Below are 19780 nucleotides of genomic sequence, written 5' to 3'. Positions count from 1 at the left end.
TTGGCTATTAAAAAGGGAACTAAAATAATTACCAAGTATTGTCAGGTGAGGGTTTGCTTTCTAAGGCGAGAAAAACTTGTGCCTGTGCACATTTTGTGACAAAAGGAGAAAAGTCACTGGGGAGAGAGAAATTAAAGATGCTGGGAAGATGGAAAATGATCTCTTGATGAGAAAAGGATACAGAACAATATGGATTCTATAATCAAGAAGTATATAAAGGGGTGCCTGACTGTCTCAGTTCATGGAGCATGTGACTCTTGATCTTAGGATTGTTGAGTTTGAGCCCCACATTGGGTGTAGAGATTACTTAAAATCTTTAGGGGCGCCTAGGTGGCTCAGTCGTTAAGCATCCTAAGATTCTGGGATCAAGCTCTGCATCGGCAGGGAGCCTACTTCTCCCTCTCCCTCTGCTGCTCCCCCTGCTTGTGCTCTCTGGTTCTCTCTCAAATAAATAAAGATCTTTAAAAAATAAGTAAAATCTTTTTTTTTTTAAAGATTTTATTTATTCATTTGATAGAGATACAGAGAGAGAGGGAACACAAGCGGGGGAACGGGAGAGGGAGAAGGCTTCCTGCTGAACAGGGAGCCGGATGCGGGACTCGATCCCAGCACCCTGGGATCGTGACCTGAGCCGAAGGCAGACGCTTAACGACTGAGCCACCCAGGCGCCCCAATAAATAAAATCTTTAAAAAATATATACTATATATATTAAGTTATATATATATATATAAATTGATATAAAATGCTGTTTGATGTGTTGTAACTATTTTGAAGGAATTCTTGTCTGAAGTATAGATGGCTACAAATATACCCTGTCAGTAGGAGGAACCATAGAGATCTTTGAGGAAGATCTCATTTTGCTGGTGAGAAATTCAAGCTGAATTGTGATTTGCCTAAGGTCGTTTACACATTGTTAATGAATCATGTAGCTGGGATTTGTAGTTTCCAAATCTATATTCTCCCTATTTCCTTACCCAGTCTGAAATACCTGTCTCCCTCCTGATGAAATCCTATTTAACTAAATGTCAGTTTTCTGAAACGTTTTTACGTTTCTTTAAACTCCCTCTCAGGCACAGTAAATTTTTTCTAGACTCTATTTTTTTGTGTAAACTTTTATTATAGCACACATCACACTGCATTAACACAATTTATTTTCATGTCAGTCATTTCCACTTTAAGGGTTGGAATCATGTCTTCTTTACTTTTATCCCTAGCGCAAGACTGGCAGAGAACTGGTGCTCAGCCATGTCTTCAGATTGGAATTCTTGTTATGAATCATTTTGATCTGTGGAAATTGTCCCACGGATGCTATTTATAAACCATGCCAAAGATATCCAGGCAATTTATGCTTGTGGACAAAATTTTGAAGCATAAGGCATCTAAATAGCAAACAGAAATGTGAGGTGTCTCAAGCCCCCAAGGACTTGGATAATTCTAGTGATCAGAATTTTAGGCCTCTGTGAAAAGCAAGTGAAGGGCTATTCTCAGAAATGAGTTGGAAAAAAAGGAAAGTGAAATTGAGTGTAACAAAGCTCTGTTTATAAGGGTTGTATATTGTATTTTTCTTTTAAGGGTCTATTCCTACTTTTCCTTCTCCCCATATTTCTTATCTGTACCTTTACAAGTACCAAAAAAGACTTGCGGCAAGTTTTAAGAGCAAGTAAAATAATTGTATTAGGTCCAAGGAAAAGAAGACTATGCAAGCACAAAATTATTATACATCCTAAGTGCTTGTGTCCTCTTAAAGGGACCAAATCAAATACCATTAGTACTGTGTCCTGGCCTAAGTCTAAGTTTAACTCTTCTTTAAATATTTGATAGGTTTCACCTATGAATCTTTCTGGTCCTGGATTTTGTTTGGAAGTTTTTGATTACTGATTCAATTTCATTGCTGGTAATCAGTCTGGTCAAATTTTCTACTTCTTGGTTAAGTTTTGGTAGGTTATGTGTTTCTAGGAATTTATTCATTGCTTCTAGGTTGTCCAGTTTGTTGGCATATAATTTTTTTTTTAAAGATTTTATTTATTTATTTGAGAGAGAGAATGAGATAGAGAGAGAGAGCATGAGAGGGGTGAGGGTCAGAGGGAGAAGCAGACTCCCCGCCGAGCAGGGAGTCTACTTTTCCCCTTCCCCTCTGCTTGTGCTCTCTCTCAAATAAATAAAATCTTAAAAAAATAATATTCTCTTATAATCATTTGTATTTCTGTAGAGTTGGTTATTTTTCCTCTTTCATTTCTGATTTTGTTTGAGTCCTCTCTCTCTCTTTTTGTTGTTGTTACTGTTGTGTGTTTCTGTTTTTATGAGTCTGGCTAAGAGTTAATCACTTTTGTTGATTTTTTTTTTAAGATTTATTTATTTTAGAGAGTATGAGTGGGGGAGGGGTGGAGGGAGAGGGAGAGAAGTATACTTTCTACTGGTTTGGGGTTTTGTTTATTCTTTTCTAGCTCCTTTAGGTGTAAGGTTAGGTTACTTATTTAATTTTTTGCTTGTTTTTTGGGTTTTTTTTTGCTTCTTAAGGTAGGCCTGTAATGCTATAAATTTCCTTCCCTCTTAGAACAGCTCTTGCTGCATCCCAAGGATTTTGGACTGTTTCATTTTCATTTGTCTCCATATGTATTTTTTAATTTCCTCTTTGATTTCTTGGTTGACCCATTCATTGTTTACTAGCATGTTATTTAACCTCCATGTCTGTGTTTTTTCCAGATTTTTTTCTTGTGATAGATTTCTAGTTTCATAGCTTTATGGACAGAAAAGACGCATGGTATGACTTCAGTCTTTTTTAATTTGTTGAGACTTCTTTTGTGGCCCCACGTGTGATCTGTTCTGGAGAATGTTTCACGTATACTTGAAAAGAATGTGTATTGTGGGGTGCCTGGGTAGCTCAGGTGGTTAGGTGTCTGTTTTCAGCTCAGGTCATGATCCCAGAGTCCCAGGATCGAGTCCCACATCAGGCTCTCTGCTCAGCGGGGAGTCTGCTTCATCCTCTGACCCTCCCCCATCTCATGCTTTCTCTCACTCTCTCTCTCAAATAAATATATTTTTTAAAAAAAGAATGTGTACTGTGCTGCCAATGTGTCTATCAAAGCCACTGTTTCCTTGTTGATTATCTGTTTGGATGATATATCCATTGATGTAAGTGGGGTGTTAAAGCCCCCTACTATTATTGTATTACTATTGATAACTTTTTTATGTTTGTTATTAGCCACTTTATGTATTTGGGTATATAAATACTTATAATTGCTATATCTTCTTGTATTGTTCTTATGATTATATAGTGTTCTTCCTGTCTCTTGTTCTTTTCACTTCCGTTTGCATGATAAATGCTTTTCCATCCCCTCGATTTCAACCTGCATGTGTCTTTAGGTCTGGGATGAGTCACACTCAACCAACTAAGTCACCCAGGTGCCCCAAGTGTCTTGTTCTTTTATCCATTCCATCACCCTATGTCTTTTGATTGGAGCATTTAGTCCATTTACATTCAAAGTAATTATTGATAGATATGTATTTATTGCCATTTTGTTATTTGTTTTATGGTTGTTTTTGTAGTGTTTGTACCGTTCTCTTGCTCTCTCATGGCTTGCTGGCTTTCTTTAATGATATAGTTGGATTCCTTTCTTTTTATTTTTGCATATCTATTATTCATTTTTTATTTGTGGCTACCAATAGGTTTATATATAATACCTTATGCATCTAGCAGTCTGTATTAAGTTGATGGTTGCTTAAGTTTGAACCCATTCTAAAAGCACTAAATTTGTACTCCTCTTCCTTCCACCATGTTTTAGGTAAAATTGTCATGCTTTATATCCTATTATTTTGTGAACCTCTTGACTGATTTTTATAGAGATAGTTAATTTTATTGCTTTTGTGCTTCCTACTTTTCTTTCTCCTGCTTTGTTTCTTTTCCACTCAAAGAGTCCCCTTTAACATTTCCTGTAGGCCTGGTTTAGTGGTGATGAATACCTTTAACTTTTGTTTGTGTGGAACTTTTTTTTAAGTTTTTTTTTTTTTTTAATTTTTAAGTAATCTCCATACCCAACATGGGGCTTGCACTTACAACCCTGAGATCAAGAGTCACATACTACCAATTTAGCCAGCCAGGTGCCTCTGGGAAGCCCTTTATATCTCCTTTTATTTATTTTTATTTTTTTAAACACTTTATCTATTCAGTAGAGTCAGAGAGAGAGAGAGAGAGGCAGAGGGAGAAACAGGCTCCCAAGGAGCAGGGAGCCCGATGCGGGACCTGATCCCAGAACCCCGGGACCACTACCCAAGCCAAAGGCAGACGCCCAACCATCTGAGCCACCCAGGCACCCCTCTCCTTTTGTTTTGAATGATACCTTTGCTGGATTGAGTATTCTTGGTTGCATGTTGTTTTCTTTCAGCACCTCGAATATATCATGCCACTATTCTCTGGCCTGCAAAGTTTATGCTGAAAAATCAGCTGATAGCCTTACGGGGTTTCCCTTGTATGTATCTGTTTTCTTTTTTTCTTGCAGCTTTTAAAATTCTCTATCACTGCTTTATGTCATTTCAGTTCCTATGTATCTTGGTGTGGACCTCCTTGGGTTGATTTTGTTGGGGCTCTGTGTGCCTTCTGGATCCATATTTCTGTTTCCTTCATTTGGGAAGTTTTCAGCTATTATTTATTCCTTCAAGTAAATTTTCTGCACCCCTCTTCTCTCTCTCCTTCTTCTGGGATCCCTATAATGTGCATGTTATTATGCTTGATGGTGTTGCTGAATTTCCTGAATACATTTTCATTTTTTATTATTATTTTTTCTCTCTCCTATTTAACTCGATTGCTTTCCGTTATTCTGTCCTCCAGGTTGTTGATCTGTTCTTCTGCTTCCTGTAGTCTATTTATCCCCTCTGGTGTATTTTTGATGATTCTTTTTTTTTTTTAATTTCAGAGATAGAGAGCGTGCATAAGCATGAGTGGGGGGAGGGAGAGAGGGAGAAGAAGACTCCCTCTTGAGCAGAGAACCCCATGTGGGGCTTGATCCCAGGACCCTGGGATCATGACCTGAGCCAAAGGCAGATGCTTAACTGAATAAATCCCCCCTTTTTATTTTACATTTTTCTTTTCTTTCTTTCTTTTTTTAAAAGTAATTTCTATACCCAGGAGGGGGGATCAAACTCACGACCCTGAGATCAAGAGTCATATGCTCTACCAACTGAGCCAGACAGGTGCCCTCTAGGGTATTTTAAATTTTAGTTATTGAGTTCTTCATCTCTGATTTTTTTTTCATGTTTTCTCTTTGTTGATGATCTCACTGAGGTCCTCCACTTTTTTTTTTTTCCCTGTACAGTGAGTATCTTTATGAGCATTTCTTTAAATTATTTGTTAGGTATATTACTTATCTCCATTTCATTTAGCTCTTGCTGTGATTTTGTCCTGTTCTTTCATTTGGGACATATTCCTCTGCCTCCTCACTTTGTCTAACTCTTTGTTTCTGTGTGTTTGGAAAGTCAGATACATCTCCTGCTCTTGAAACTAGTGGCCTTATGAAGAGAGATCCTCTAGTGCCCTGCAGTGCATTGTCTCTTGTTCACCAGAATCTGGTGCTTCAAGGATGTCTCCTATGTGTGTTGCATGCATCCTACTATTGGGGCTGCACTGCATTTGCCTTAAGCCAGATTGTCTGCAATGTCTCTCTTGGCTTATTGTGGGCAGGGTTTGGTCCCTCTGTTGTTAGTGACTTGAGTTGAATCAGATCAGGCAGTTTCCAGAGCTGCAGTAGCACTAAACTGCAGGGAACTCTTCCTCTGTTGTCCCTTGAGAAGCTTTTGTTGGTGGGTGGCGCACGCAGTCACAGAACAGATGTTTGCTCCCAGCCCACTGCTGTGGCCACAGTATGACTGGTATGGGTGATTATCTTCCCCTCTCCCCGGGAAGAGAGTCACTTTGGAGTGGTCTTGGTCTCTGTTGGGGCTGCTTGCACATTGCCAGGCTTGTGGGACCACTTTGGATGGATAACTGCCAACGGCACATTGGGGGAGAAGATTGGCAGGAGAATGTGGGGGCGGGACATATGGTGTCTGCAGGGTACACATCCACAGGAGAGCATGGGTTGGGATGTGCTGTTAACAAGCTAGGTGGAGAGTGTTCATGCTGTGCTGGTTCCTATGGTGTCCATGTATCTAGGCTGGGGGGTGTGAGAGGGAAATGGCACCTGCCAGCTATGTTGTTCTTGGAGAAATCTCCCAAAGATCCCTGTTCCTCCAGCACTTGCTATGAGATTAGTAGATAAATCTTCCCGTATACCTCAGGCATTTCTCAAACTGCTGCTGCTTTGCTGTATCTCAGTGGGGCTGTTTGTTGTGCTGTCTCTTCAAGGATGAGGACTCAGTTTCCTTTCACTTTCCTGTTTCTCCCAGAGCCAAACCCAGTGATTTTAAAGTTCCAGGTGTTAAGCCCCACTGATTGTAAGAACTTGAAGTTAGGCCCCTCTGTTTTTCAAAGCCAAATGTTATAGAGATTCATCTTCCAAGTGTGGGTTTCTTGTGCATGGCGTGCCTGATGTGGTGGGGTCTTCTCCACTCCACTCTCCATGTTCTTGGAGTCCTCCCTCCCACAGACAGGCCTGTGGGTCCATTTGCTCCTGACTCTGTCTCCAGCACCCCCATTCTCTTTGGTGTGGCCTCTTATCTACATTTAGCTGTGTAGAATGTGTTCTGTCAGTCTTCAGGTCATTTTCTGGGTTATTTACACTGATGTGGGTGTTATCTAGGTGTATCTGTGGGATGAGGTGAGCTTAGGATCCTCATACTCTGCCTTCTTCCCTGAAGTTCTCTCACAATTTCTGTTTATTGAGCCTTAAGTTCTTCAAATTTATTAATAGGATTGTCAAAATCTTTTTATATTGTTCAAAAAAGACCATACCCAGATTTGTCATCTACCCTCACTCATAGTTAAGCAAAGAACCCTATTTATTTTAATTTTGAAAAGTATTGCATGAATCAAGAGATCAACAAATTATAGGAAAAGTCTGAAGCATAAGTTTACATGTGTCAGAATTTCATAAAAGTCTCGTGTCACAATATATTCCAGAGATTGCAATATTGTTAGTGTTTTTGCTTTTCAGGATTGATTCTAGCAATTCTAATAGAGAACAATTCAAACACAAAAACTCCAAGTTGTTATAGAGAATGACGAGGCTGATATAACCGAGGTACAGTTTCTTTATTTGATTATTTTGAATCTAGGAGCTTCTGTCTTCTGCCTAGAAGGTGAAGAAAGCTGTAAAGAGGGTGATTACTGCTAATCCGCAAAGTCATTTTCTTGAACCCATCAGAGAAGTAAAGTAACCAGATGGCCTGAAATTTAAACAAAGGTGCCTCAGACACAAGGGGTTTTCATCTACACATGGGTGCTTTCACGTGTCATTCATCAACATTCACAGGGATCGTTGGGCACAGGTGGAGGCCAGAGACAAGCCTTTCTTGGTGGTGCAGGCCTGGGAAGGTGAGCACCTGCTGCTGTGTCAAAGTAACCAAGCCCTGCCTGGACTCTTTCCCTGTGTAACAAAACTCATAGTTGCTGGGAAAGGAAAGTGACTCTTCACCTCTGAGTATAGGTGTAGATCAGATAAGGTTGGGGAAAGAAAAAGATCCCTGTCCCATGGGGAAGGAGCAGAAAACCATCCTGGAACCAGACTTTTAGAGGCTCCTACTGCTGGGAGAGGTCAGAATCACAGAGGAAGCCCCATCTCTTGGAATGTTTTTTACCAGGGGATCCGTTTTCTGGCGAGGCCTCTCTTCCTGGATTGCAGCTGGCCATCTTCTCTCACAGCCTTTCCTCCGTGTGCACAGCTGGAGAGAGTACACAAGTGAGTTCTCTGATGTCTCATAAGGACAGGAACTCCTAAGAGAAGGAACTGATCAGTCACTGTGAATATGGTGGCCTCTTGTTTACACATAGTGTCTTGTATCTTTGGTTAATAAAGTCAGTTGTGGCCATGACCACAGTGGAGAAAATGGTTTCCAGACCTGCCTAACTGAGAACCAGATTGACTCCAGCAAGTAACCCTGTGAGGAGTGGAACTCACTGATGAGAAGGGTGCTTTTTTTTCTTTTTTTAAGATTTTATTTATTTATTTGACAGGGACACAGTGAGAGAGGGAACACAAGCAGGGGGAGTGGGGGAGGGAGAAGCAGGCTTCCTGCTGAGCAGGGAGCCTAATGGGGGGCTCAATCCCAGGACCCTGGGATTGTGACCTGAGTCAAAGGCAGACACTTAACGACTGAGCCACCCAGGTGCCCCGAGAAGGGTGCTTTGCCTGCAAATTCAGTTATTGTTAATAATGGTGCTTTTGACATGATGTGGATTTGACAGTCCGGTTACTTAAGTGGATGCTGCATTGTTTTGCATAGTTAAAGATTTTTTTGAAGAGGTCTCATTTATCAATTTTTTTTTTCTTTTTCTTTTAAGTAATCTCTATTCCCAACGTGGGGCTTGAACTTAAGACCCGGAGATCAAGAGTCGCATGTTCTACGAACTGAGCCAGCCAGGTGTCCCATGTCTCATTTATCTTAAACTTTATTGAGGTATAACTTACCATAAAATATAATTCAGTGGTTTTTAGTAAATTTATTGAGTTGTGCGACAATCACTGCAATCCAGTTTTAGAACATTTCCATCACTCTGGTAAGATCCCATGAGCCCATTTGCAGTTAATCCCTGCTCTTAGCCCTGGCCAACCACTATTCTACTTTATATCTGTATAGATTTTGCTTCTCTGGATATTTTATATACATAGAAGCATAGTAATTTTTTGTGTCTGGCTTTTTTCACTTAGCATAATGTTTCTGGGATTTATCTATGTTGTAGCATGATTAGTATTTCCCTCCTTTTTATTGCTTAGGATTCCATTGTATATACACATCACCACCTCATTGCTGTCTCATTGCTGCCGTGAAGTACTGAACCCAAGCTTTCCAGGGTTCCTGCCTGAATTCACTGAGCAAATGTCTTCTTTGCATCTTGGCAACCCATACTCTCAATGATTCAGCTTTCCTAGGGGCAGAGATTCTAGTTGCAATGCCAGCCCTTTCTGAGCCTCTTTGCTCAACTGTTATTGTTGAAAAATATTGATCACAAGCAGGGATATTAAAATGGACATGAACTCAGGCAGAAATCTTTCTAATCTGTTCCTTCCCACATTCAGAATCTTATTCTCCCCAAAGCCAAATAGCAATGAAGGCCATGTTTGCACAATGGCTTTCTTCTTGTCTCTACTAAGTATTACGGCATATTCATAACTCCTTCATCCTTCCATAGGAATTGTAATATTTAGGTAGTTCTCACCCTCAAAACACAATGCCAAAATTATCAGTAAGATAGAAATGCATTAGTGAAGATCAGGTCTTTGGGCAACAAACACTTTGCTATTTATGTTGCTATTGTCACAAAAAAGGTGGAACCAGCAGGAGATTGGAGATGATGTAATATTTGGTTTATAAAATATTTGTGAAAGTTTCCCTCTGAATCAGCTTTGGAGACTGAGATCTGCTTGACTGTCATGGCATGGTGGATGCCTTGTGATCAATAGAAGATCCTAGTTGTGCGAATGTGTGGAGAGAGAGAAGAGCAATGGGATCTGTCTAGTTTTGATCCCAGTGAGCTCTGACTTCTAAAAAGAGGCAGGCCCTTCTGTTCATAATTCTAAGATTCCATGGGCAGACCAAGCTGGGCCTGTTCTACATAGGACATTTAAAAGAACCTCTGTAAAATGGTTACAAGTTAGATGGCTTTAGGGGTACCAGCCTTCTGCCTTTCAGTTCTTAGCCTGAGGTAGGTTGCAAAGGGGCAGGTTCCTCTTGTGTTCTGAAGCTGGCCTATCTCTGGAAGGTACACTCCATTATAAGTTAGGTGAAACCAGATGGCAAAACCGCCAAACCTTTTAGAGGAAAATGGTCTCAGGCACTTCTTTGGGTTGAGGATGTATGGCCATCAGGGTGAGTCTCTTCTAAAAACGCTGAGAACAAAACTAAAAGAGGTGCTTCAAGGGGGGACACTGCCTGGGTCTCCACCAGAATTTGCTTTTTGGAGAAGCACGGTAAGGTGCTGCGGTTACAGAGAGTTTGTCCAAAGAAGCCACAGGAATTGTCAGCACACCCAAATTTGTGCTTGGGAAGGGAGTGCACTGAGAACAGCAGGTGAGCAAGGTTTCGGGGCTGGGACCTGGTCTTGCAGTTTACAGAGGGAGTAATGCTTCACACATGGGAAGTGCCCAGTGTTTGTACTGCTCAACTAGCAGGCTTCTTTCTGGTCCTTCCCCTGCTAGAGTTTGCCCTTCCTTATGGTCACCTTTGCCCAGGGGGTCCTCAACCTGAAGAGCCACCTCCTGCATCAGATCCAGCTCATTGTGAGGCAGAGGCTTGCTCAGCCCAGTCCTTTTTTAGGAACCTGCATCTCCTCTCAGAGTTGCATTTCTTTATATAGAAAAGGTAGGTTTTGTTTCTACAGCATCTATCGGGGCTCTGAAGTCCAGACAAAGATAACCTGAAACAGTCATAGCTGTCTGTGTTGTACCATTTGCTTTATATTGCTAGTCCTTCTAAGGCCCCAAACTAGTGTTTTCACTGTCAGCCCCTGGCATTGTGCCTAGTCTGTACAGATTAAATAAATAAATACCTGTAATGAGGAAAATCGCTCGCTACTCCTTACCCTTCAGTTTTTACTGGCTTCCATAGACTTGGACCTTGCTCCTTACATGGATTAATGACCTCTAATTGAATTACTTTCCAAGCTTCTCGCAGAATTTGATACAGTGCTATTTCCTAAAAGGAATGGATTTTATTCAGAATGGTCTTTACTAGAGAACAGGAGTAACTAGAGAACGAAGGGAAGGAAAGTGCCTTTAGTTGGCAATCAAGATCGAAAAATGTTATTTGAGAAATACCCCAAAATGGAAATCCTGATTACCAAGCCTGACACAGATTCCTTAGAAATGGGACCCACGTGTTCTTGTTGGCCTTTCATCTTTTTAAATTTATTTGAGAGAGAGAGAAGAGAGAGAGAGGGAGTGCGCACAAGCAGAGGGAGCGGGAGCAGGGTCCCCACTGAGCAGAGCCCGATGTGGGGCTCAATCCCAGGACCCCAAGATCATGACCTGAGCTGAAGTCAGATGCTTAACTGACTAAGCCACCCAGGCATCCCCATTGGCCTTTCAAGTAAGACACAAAATGAAGTAAAGAAGGTTTATTACTCTTATGGAAGTGAAAAATTAGAGCTCTGGTTTACAGGCTGAGGAGGTATGTGATTATGCACATTCATTTCCATTGTTCTACACTGTTGCTGGCTTACGGGACCAACTTTTACTTCTTGTGAGCATGCCATCATTATTATTGAGGCAGGCTGCAAAGCTTGTCGTCAGACTGTTAGAGACTTGCTGGTCTCCAGTGGTTTCTATGAACAGTTTATCCATGTGAATAGTGAAGGCAGAAAAGTCTTGACAATACAAATATCAAGGTGTTGAATGATAATCCCATTGAGGGTAAAATACAGAACCAGGCAGGATAGCTAGCTTTATTTCTCATTCTGCTCATTTCTTATTCCGGATAACATGCAATTTACTTGCTTTCATCAGTTTTTAAACTAAATGTGCATGTCCAAAATTTGCAATAAATAGATGCATCATAGTATAAATGAAAGGCCACTTTTAGTTCTTGGGTTAAAAAGCAACTTCTAAAGTTTCCCAAATGTCTATCAGAATTTATCATCTATTATGTTCTCCCTGTCACTGTAGGTCAGATCAGAGTACATAGCCAGGAAATTTGAAGGTTTGATTTTTTCATTTATGATTACATTTGATTTCTTATAAGGACATGCAGACTCCAGAATCCAAACAGAAAATATGCAAATATGTTATCAGCTTGTGACATACATGAATATTCAGGGTTCCACACTACTATATAATGCTGCATTTCTTGGTTTTATTTGAAACAATGCATATTTTTAGCATTTTATGGTAGGATTTTACACTCATTTACACAAATTACAAGGTTCTGCTTCAAGTCTTTAAAAAATTTTTTTAAAAATTCAGCCCATGTGCAGCACAAGAATATGCAAAACTACTTTACATTATACACACTTTTTATCAAAGGAGATACAAAATTCTGGCTTGTAGTTTTAGACAAATACAAGAAGCTTCAAACTAGACACAAAGGGTTAACATTAATTCTCAAATATAAGTCTGCACTTTGTGTTGTATTTCTCTGAGATGTGAATATCAAATTCCTAAGGGATTTAACTTTTTCCTTTTTGCAAAGGAAAACTGACAAATGTCCCTTAAGTCCCTCCCCATCATCTCAATCTTTTTATCCTCCTACTCTCCCTTCCCTTAGTGCTAGATGCTTGCATCATATTATGAAACCAGGGGGGCCATTTACATACACCTGCGGACCAGATCCTTTTAGCTAAACTCCACTCCTGCAAAAAATCGACGCAGCCACAAACAGATGCAAATGGTTCTGCTACATTGTTATAAATATGACTTAACACTAGGTAATCTAGTCAGCTGTGATGCTGAGTAATCAAAAGGAGTTGAAAAAGATCCCTACTAGTGTGCTTTTTATTGGTGACAGATCGGTGGCCTTAAGAATCAAGTTGTCTGATGCTAAGAGCACTTTAAAAGCTTTCTAAATATACATGTCCACTGTTTGCTTGAGGAACTTCTCTGATGCTTATGCATAGATACTCTTTTTCAGCATGTTGGAGGCAGTATTTTATACTTCTAAAGGGTAATGAAGAGGCAATAAGAAGAGTGAGGGCTTTTCCTGCCCTTTTAAAAGGTATTGTTTTCTATCACTTGTATCCACTGTTCCCTAACCATCACCCGATACCTAAATGTGTGTACATGCATATTTGAAAGAATTACCCATCTTTCACTGAGTCAATACACAGCCAACTCTTGATTATCTATAAGTGACATTTACTACTAGCAAATTTCACATTTCACATTAATCATTCTTTTTTGACATAGCTCACATTCGCTGTTTTACATCCCTTGCAGACTACAGCCTCTCAAGACCAACTTCTAATGCAAGTGTCATTTGTGTTTTCTGACCCTCACTAGGAATGTGCAAGGCAACTGAGTGAGCACATTCAGTTAGGGCTTCGGGAAAGAGCCTCAAGTACAGAATGGGAGCAGCTACAACTCTGAGCATAAAGAAGGACAAATTTCAAGTTCCTCCTGAAATAGCTCTTGCAATATACTTGGTTTCATTAAGTTTGTGATTTAAATTGTGACTGCAAAACTCAAAACCTGAGGCATAGCCACTATTTTATATAGATAATGGAGAGTTGGTTGTAATTATGTTGTTTCTTTATGACTTTATTAGCCCTTTCACATAAAAAGAAACTCACAAGAAAACATAATATGATAAAGAGATTAAAAAAGACTACCATATGACATCTAAAAGCATTTATTTTATGCAAAAAACTTAAATATGATTATGTGTACACAGAGTGCACACATTACCTATGCTGAACAATGCCAAGAAACAATATATTGATGCAACAGTTGTTTTCTAAAATAAACATAAAAACTGAGCCCAGACAGGCAGACAAAAGCAAATACTTATTTCCCAACAGCACAATGCTGAAGATTGATAGCAATCCTAAACACCTCCAACTTCCTTACAAAGCTGCCGAAGTCCAACTATTTAAAAAAATTGACTTTTTCTTTACATCAATAATAAAAATCTGGTGACAAACATTATAAAACCAAATGCTGGGCAGTCTTTACTCCTTTAAAATTCCAAATATTCCAACATAATCACAGGAGTAAAAACCATTTTAAAGTGATATGCTTTATGAAACAAACAACAATATGTACATTTATTGCAAATTATATTAAGCTAAAATGGAGGGGAAATCAAAATATGAAGTGATATGAAATCAATAATAATTTTATTTTCTCACTCTGATAAAAATCAGAAAGCAACATTTATAAAATTGCCACCACATCACTTTTCATAGCAGGGAACTGAAATCTGTACATCTCATTTTTGCAGAAAAGTAGGCAGGCAGAAAGAATTATACATAAAAGTTTCCAAAAGGAAAAACAAAGAAATATTTAATCTGATCTCTTCTAAAAAATTAATTCAGTAGACTTTTATTTATTTTTTTCTGTGTAACATGGGAATTCCTGGCTCTAAAATTGATGAATTTTCAGTGTCAGTGTAAGGACATCCTGTTACTTTCTTTAAAATAAAAACTGCAGCATGGAAATTAATGGTGTATTATGCCTTTGAACTCCAGATATGCAGGAACTGGAACCAAGTGTTAAGCAATTTGCTTAATTATTGACTTTTCGTAAGAAAAGTCTAGGGGGGAGGGTAGAATAGAGTTGCTTTTAGCTTCTCTCTCAAGAGTTTCTGCTGTACATTTCCATCAAAGGACTTGTGGTCATGTAAAAGGAAGTAATAGTTTCTTTCAGTTTTCAAGGCAGAAAGTGTGTTCTGAAGTTAACTTCATTTTCTGTTCAGGGACATTTGAATCCAAGTTTTTGCAGAAGCTGGAGCCTGCTTCTGTTTGGCTTTCATTTTCTCCCTTTGCAAATGAGTTTTCTTTTTACCTTGGGGAGGGAAGTAGAAGAAAGAAAAGTTAGAAAAGACGTAAACACACCATACCAGAATTATTTCATTTCTATAGTTATTATCTAAAAATCTCAAAATTATTTTCCCATTTTTCACCTGAGACCTTGTTTTAAGGAATCTTTCTCTAAACTATATAAATACACACAGACAAAAAAAGAAATACAAATCTTGCGCCCCAAATATAACTTGTAACTCAGAAACTCTGGGAACCAGTTATCTGTGTTTTAACAAGCCCTCCATGTGATTTTTTTTTTTTTAAAGGTTTTATTTATTTGACAGAGAGAGACATAGTGAGAGAGGGAACACAAGCAGGGGGAGTGGGAGAGGGAGAAGCAGGCTTCCCACGGAGCAGGGAGCCCGATGTGGGGCTCGATCCCAGGACTCTGGGATCATGACCTGAGCCGAAGGCAGACGCTTAACGACTGAGCCACCCAGGCGCCCCGATTTTTTTAATTTTTTAATTTATTTTTTAAAGATTTTATTTATTTATTTGAGACAGAGAGAATGAGAGACAGAGAGCATGAGAGGGAGGAGGGTCAGAGGGAGAAGCAGACTCCCTGCCGAGCAGGGAGCCCGATGCGGGACTCGATCCAGGGACTCCAGGATCATGACCTGAGCCGAAGGCAGTCGCTTAACCAACTGAGCCACCCAGGCGCCCGCCGATTTTTTTTTTTTTAAAAGATTTTATTTATTTGAGAGAGAGAGCATATGAGAGGGGGAGGGCCAGAGGGAGAAGCAGACTCCCCGCTGAGCAGGGAGCCCAATGTGGGACTCGATCCTGGGACTCCAGGATCATGACCTGAGCCGAAGGCAATCGCTTAACCAACTGAGCCACCCAGGCGCCCCCTCCATGTGATTTTGAAGCATATACAAGTTTGCAAGCCAGTGGCTTGGACCAAGTTATAATGCATAGTTTCTTCTACAAATAAAAAGGTATTGGAAAAAAAGAATAATGGAGGGAATATACAAGTTATATTAATTGTATTTTCTGAAAATTATCAAGGACACTACTCCCAATCCATTGATGTTATTAGTATGATGGTAGTAAGTTCATAACTTCTATAAGCCATATTTGAGACTTAGACATAAGATAAATATTTTCTCTTTTTGCTTAATGTAATATACATCACTGTTTTTAAACTATTATTCATTATATACTCACTCTTCAAGTATGGAAATGGCTATAAGATATTGATACAATTTATAAAAAATTGAAATAACATGTCTACCTTGAACATAAAAAAACTAACCAATGAAGTAGTTTTTATTTTCAACCATTAGGTGCTGCTACCCAATGGCAGATTTGCTTACAATAATAAAACAATAAAAGCTACTCATTTGAAATAACTGTAATTTGTCATTAGTATTACTTCAAAATAGTATTACCAAAAAAAGTTACTGGGCATTTATTTATAAGCAGCAAAAGAAGTTCTGGCTTCCAAACTGGGTAAACACATACATCTTATTTTTTTTCAAATATTTTATTTTATTTGAGATAGAGCATGGAGACCGATGTGGGGCTCGATCCCAGGACCCTGGGACCATGATCTGAAGCAAAGTCAGACACTCAACCAACAGCCACCCAGGGGCCCCAAACACCTACATTTTAGTATCCAAAAAAAAACCCAAACCCAAAAAACAAAAAAAAACCAAGGAGGAAAATTTAGCTTAATTCTGTTAAAGAGGTTAGAGGAATCAAATCCCCACTGGTCCCATTTCCCTAGTAAAGAGAGAGAGTCTGATTTTTGGAAGCATGAGCATGGGGGATATGGTCTCTCTTCTCTCACCTAACTCCTCTTTGGGAGGAGGAAGAACCCATCTAATTTTAATAGGTGAGGGGCGAGGGGTGGGAGGAACTAATAAGCATGCTGGGCTTGTCCTCTCCTGGATTTGTTTTCTTTTGCCTCCAAAAGGGGCATTTAGGTCAGCCTGTGGTGGTTCAATTTAGAGGCAAGGCATTAGTAGCCACCTGGCCTGTCAATTTCCACATCTTGCATCAGCCATATCAGTATTAAAACTGGGTCTCCTTCGCAACAATTCCAAACTTGGGAGAAAGATAAGGGAGTTGTTTACTTGTATTCCACTACATGTACATTTTATTAAGATGACAATGCTTAGGGCGCCTGGGTGGCTCAGTTGGTTAAGCGACTGCCTTTGGCTCAGGTCGTGATCCTGGAGTCCTGGGATCGAGTCCCACATCGGGCTCCCTGCTCAGCAGGGAGTCTGCTTCTCCCTCTGACCCTCCCCCCTCCCATGCTCGCTCTATCTCATTCTCTCTCTCAAATAAATAAATAAAATCTTTAAAAAAAAAAAGATGACAATGCTTAAAAAACAAGCTAAGTGATTAAGATTCTTACGGAGACTTAATTTGTTATAATATATAAAAAAGATTTAATAATGTGATATCGAAGAATCCCCTAGAAGCTGCCTGCTTCAACTTCAGGAAGCTTCCCTTTACCAGCTCTGAGTCCTCAGTATCTTCCTGGCTGCTCTCACAGACTTTTAAATGATCCAGATCACTGGAAGAATTTCATGGACTTGATTCCATGTCCCAAAGTGAACTGTCATCACATCCAAGCACCTGGTTTCTAAGAAATGTCATACTATTTTGATAAAAATTCACCTGTTACTGAAAAAGTATTCATATCAAAGTAATACATGGTTGCATAATAAATGAGGATACATACTTAGGGATTACTATGATTTTAAGATGTGAACCCAGGCAGTGACAGGAAACTTTCTCAATATACAAATTAGTACAGGAAGTAGGAAATTCTTCGCTTAAAAAAAAAAAAAATTCCAAGAGTCTTGAACACTTCCACACTAAGCATGCTAAGCAAAACATATTCATCCAAAGATGGGAAAACTGTAGTCTGTTTTCCTATAGGTAATTTCTTTATATTTAGTTTCCCCAGAAGTCCCAAATTTAAGGACTGTTTCTCCCCTGGTGTTTCCTGGTAGTCTCTTCCTTGTGGAAGCATTTAGCCTTAAAAGTGTAAGCAAAACATACCGAAGAATCAGCAGACCTATAAAAATACATTTTCAATGCAAAATGTTTGGAATTGTTTGCCATCTCAAAAAAGCAAAGGAAAAACAAGTAAACTAAATAATTGAAATGATGATCTACCCTTTACCCAAAACTCAGAAAGCCAACATTAATTGTCCAGTTGTCAGATACTGTTTCCTGACCATAATACACAAATGGCTAATTATTATAAATGTATAGGGTAAATTCCAGGAATTTTCTCAAAAGAAGTAACAATTTCAAATATAGCCCAAAATACAGACAGGAACATTTACTGGAATAAACGTGCGTGCGCGCGCACACACATACACAACACACACACAAATAGCTGAGGGAATAATACATTTACTAGAAAAATCCAAGGGGATCTAAAAATTTTATAGTTAAATTTACAAGTTAAAATGCTCAGCATCAACTCTCAGATTAAGAAGTAAAATCTAGGGGCGCCTGGGTGGCTCAGTCGTTAAGGGTCTGCCTTCGGCTCGGGTCATGATTCCAGGGTCCTGGGATCGAGCCCTGAATCAGGCTCCACAGGAAGCTTCTCCCTTTCCCACTCCCCCTGCTGTGTTCCTGCTCTCGCTGTGTCTCTCTCTGTCAAATAAATAAATACAATCTTAAAAAAAAAAAAAGGTAAAATCTATGCCAGTAAATTTTTATACATATTATCTATGTTTTGGATAAAGTATCCATCCTTGAATTAGTAAATAGATTCTACAAGCAGGAATCATGCTAAAAGTTATTTACCTAATGCTCTCAGTAAGAGGACCTAGTAAGAGGAATTCTAGAGGGTTAGCACCTGCCACACATTATAAGTGCTGATTGTAGCATTAGAATAGCTCTAGAGGCTACCATTTATCAAGAGTCCTACCTAATAGTGCTGAAGGATTAAACAAGGTAGCAGAGACTGTGGTTGGCATATACTAGGGTCCCCAAAATGGTTTTCATTAATAAAATATAATCACACAATGATCACAATACAAATACCAAACAATAAGATTGGGCGAGTTTTCTAGAGATGGTACTAGCACAACGTGTAGACTGGCGATCAAATGGCATACGTGGAGTGAAGAAGATTAGGGTAATGTCATGGGTAGAGGGTCTTTTCGGATGTTACTGTGGAAACCTGTGACCAGAGCAGGAACGGATCATCTGGCAAGTGAGAAATTAAGCAAGTGAAAGGTATGAAGAATAATGCAAGGTTAAGGAAGAGACTGAAGTGGCATCTGAAGTTAGAGAGCAGGGCCATAGAGAAGCACTAGGGTACTTAATTATCAAAGTCTTGCATTCCAGCTTCAAGTCCAGGGGCAAACTACTTTAGTGCAGCAATTCAGATCTCACTCCACAATGCAAGGCCTCTAGGCGAGGCTTTGGAGGCTATGAGTCTCCAGGGCAATAAGCAAGCTGACCATCACCCTGGGGTCATCCTTCTCACAGATTTAGTGTTTGATGGCTCTCATGTTTGGCAATCCTATTTCTTCTTTTAGTAATTAGCTGGCTGAAATTTTAATGACAACCTTAACAGGATGATTCAAGGTGTTGGATTAGCTCTATATTGAGAACTGTAATCATGTGGCTTTAATCTCTATGTGATCCTCACCAGGTCTCAGGAAAATATAGGTGGGATATCAAATCAATCACAGGTAATACCTGTAGTTAATGGAAGTATGCTTATTTTTATTTATTTTTAAGTAAACTCTATGCCCAACATGGGGCTTGAACTCACGACCCCGAGATCAAGAGTGGCATGCTCTACCAACTGAGCCAGCCAGGTGCCCCAATGAGAAGTAGGTTTAGAATCTTGTAGGAAGGTGGAAGCTACAGTCCCACTATGAAATAAAAATAAAGCCGGTAACTTCAGGATTTTGACCATTTAACATTTCTCCTTAAGTTGAAATAGTTAAAATATCAGCAAAATCACAAATAAGGAACTTTTGGTGTGTCTATTACATCGTTTGGTAGTAACTACACATTATCTTTTACATCATTACACAATATCTTTTACATCTTAAGAGGAAAAACAAATAGAGTTCTGAATGTTCACAGTTTAAAAATGTTTCAGGGGCGCCTGGGTGGCTCAGACGGTTAAGCGTCTGCCTTCGGCTCAGGTCATGATCTCAGGGTCCTGGGATCGAGCCCCGCATCGGGCTCCC

General features: G+C 39.5%; 1 protein-coding gene across 2 annotated transcripts in view; it reads right to left on the bottom strand.

Moving 5' to 3' along the window:
• Positions 1–11189: 11189 nt before the first annotated feature.
• PDS5A (PDS5 cohesin associated factor A) overlaps positions 11190–19780 on the bottom strand; it is a 133020-nt gene continuing 124429 nt past the window's right edge. The window contains exon 33 of one of the 2 annotated variants that reach the window (XM_021701588.1): positions 11190–14583. In XM_021701588.1, coding sequence (XP_021557263.1) covers positions 14580–14583 — 4 coding nt within the window. In that variant the 3' untranslated portion in view covers positions 11190–14579. The remainder of the gene's footprint in view (positions 14584–19780) is intronic. The other variant, XM_021701589.2, reaches the window with a different exon arrangement.

The sequence above is a fragment of the Neomonachus schauinslandi genome, chromosome 2 (assembly GCF_002201575.2).
Source record: "Neomonachus schauinslandi chromosome 2, ASM220157v2, whole genome shotgun sequence".
Classification (NCBI taxonomy): domain Eukaryota; kingdom Metazoa; phylum Chordata; class Mammalia; order Carnivora; family Phocidae; genus Neomonachus; species Neomonachus schauinslandi.
Note: the sequence above shows the minus strand (reverse complement) of the source record. Positions and strands in the feature narration are given on the sequence as shown.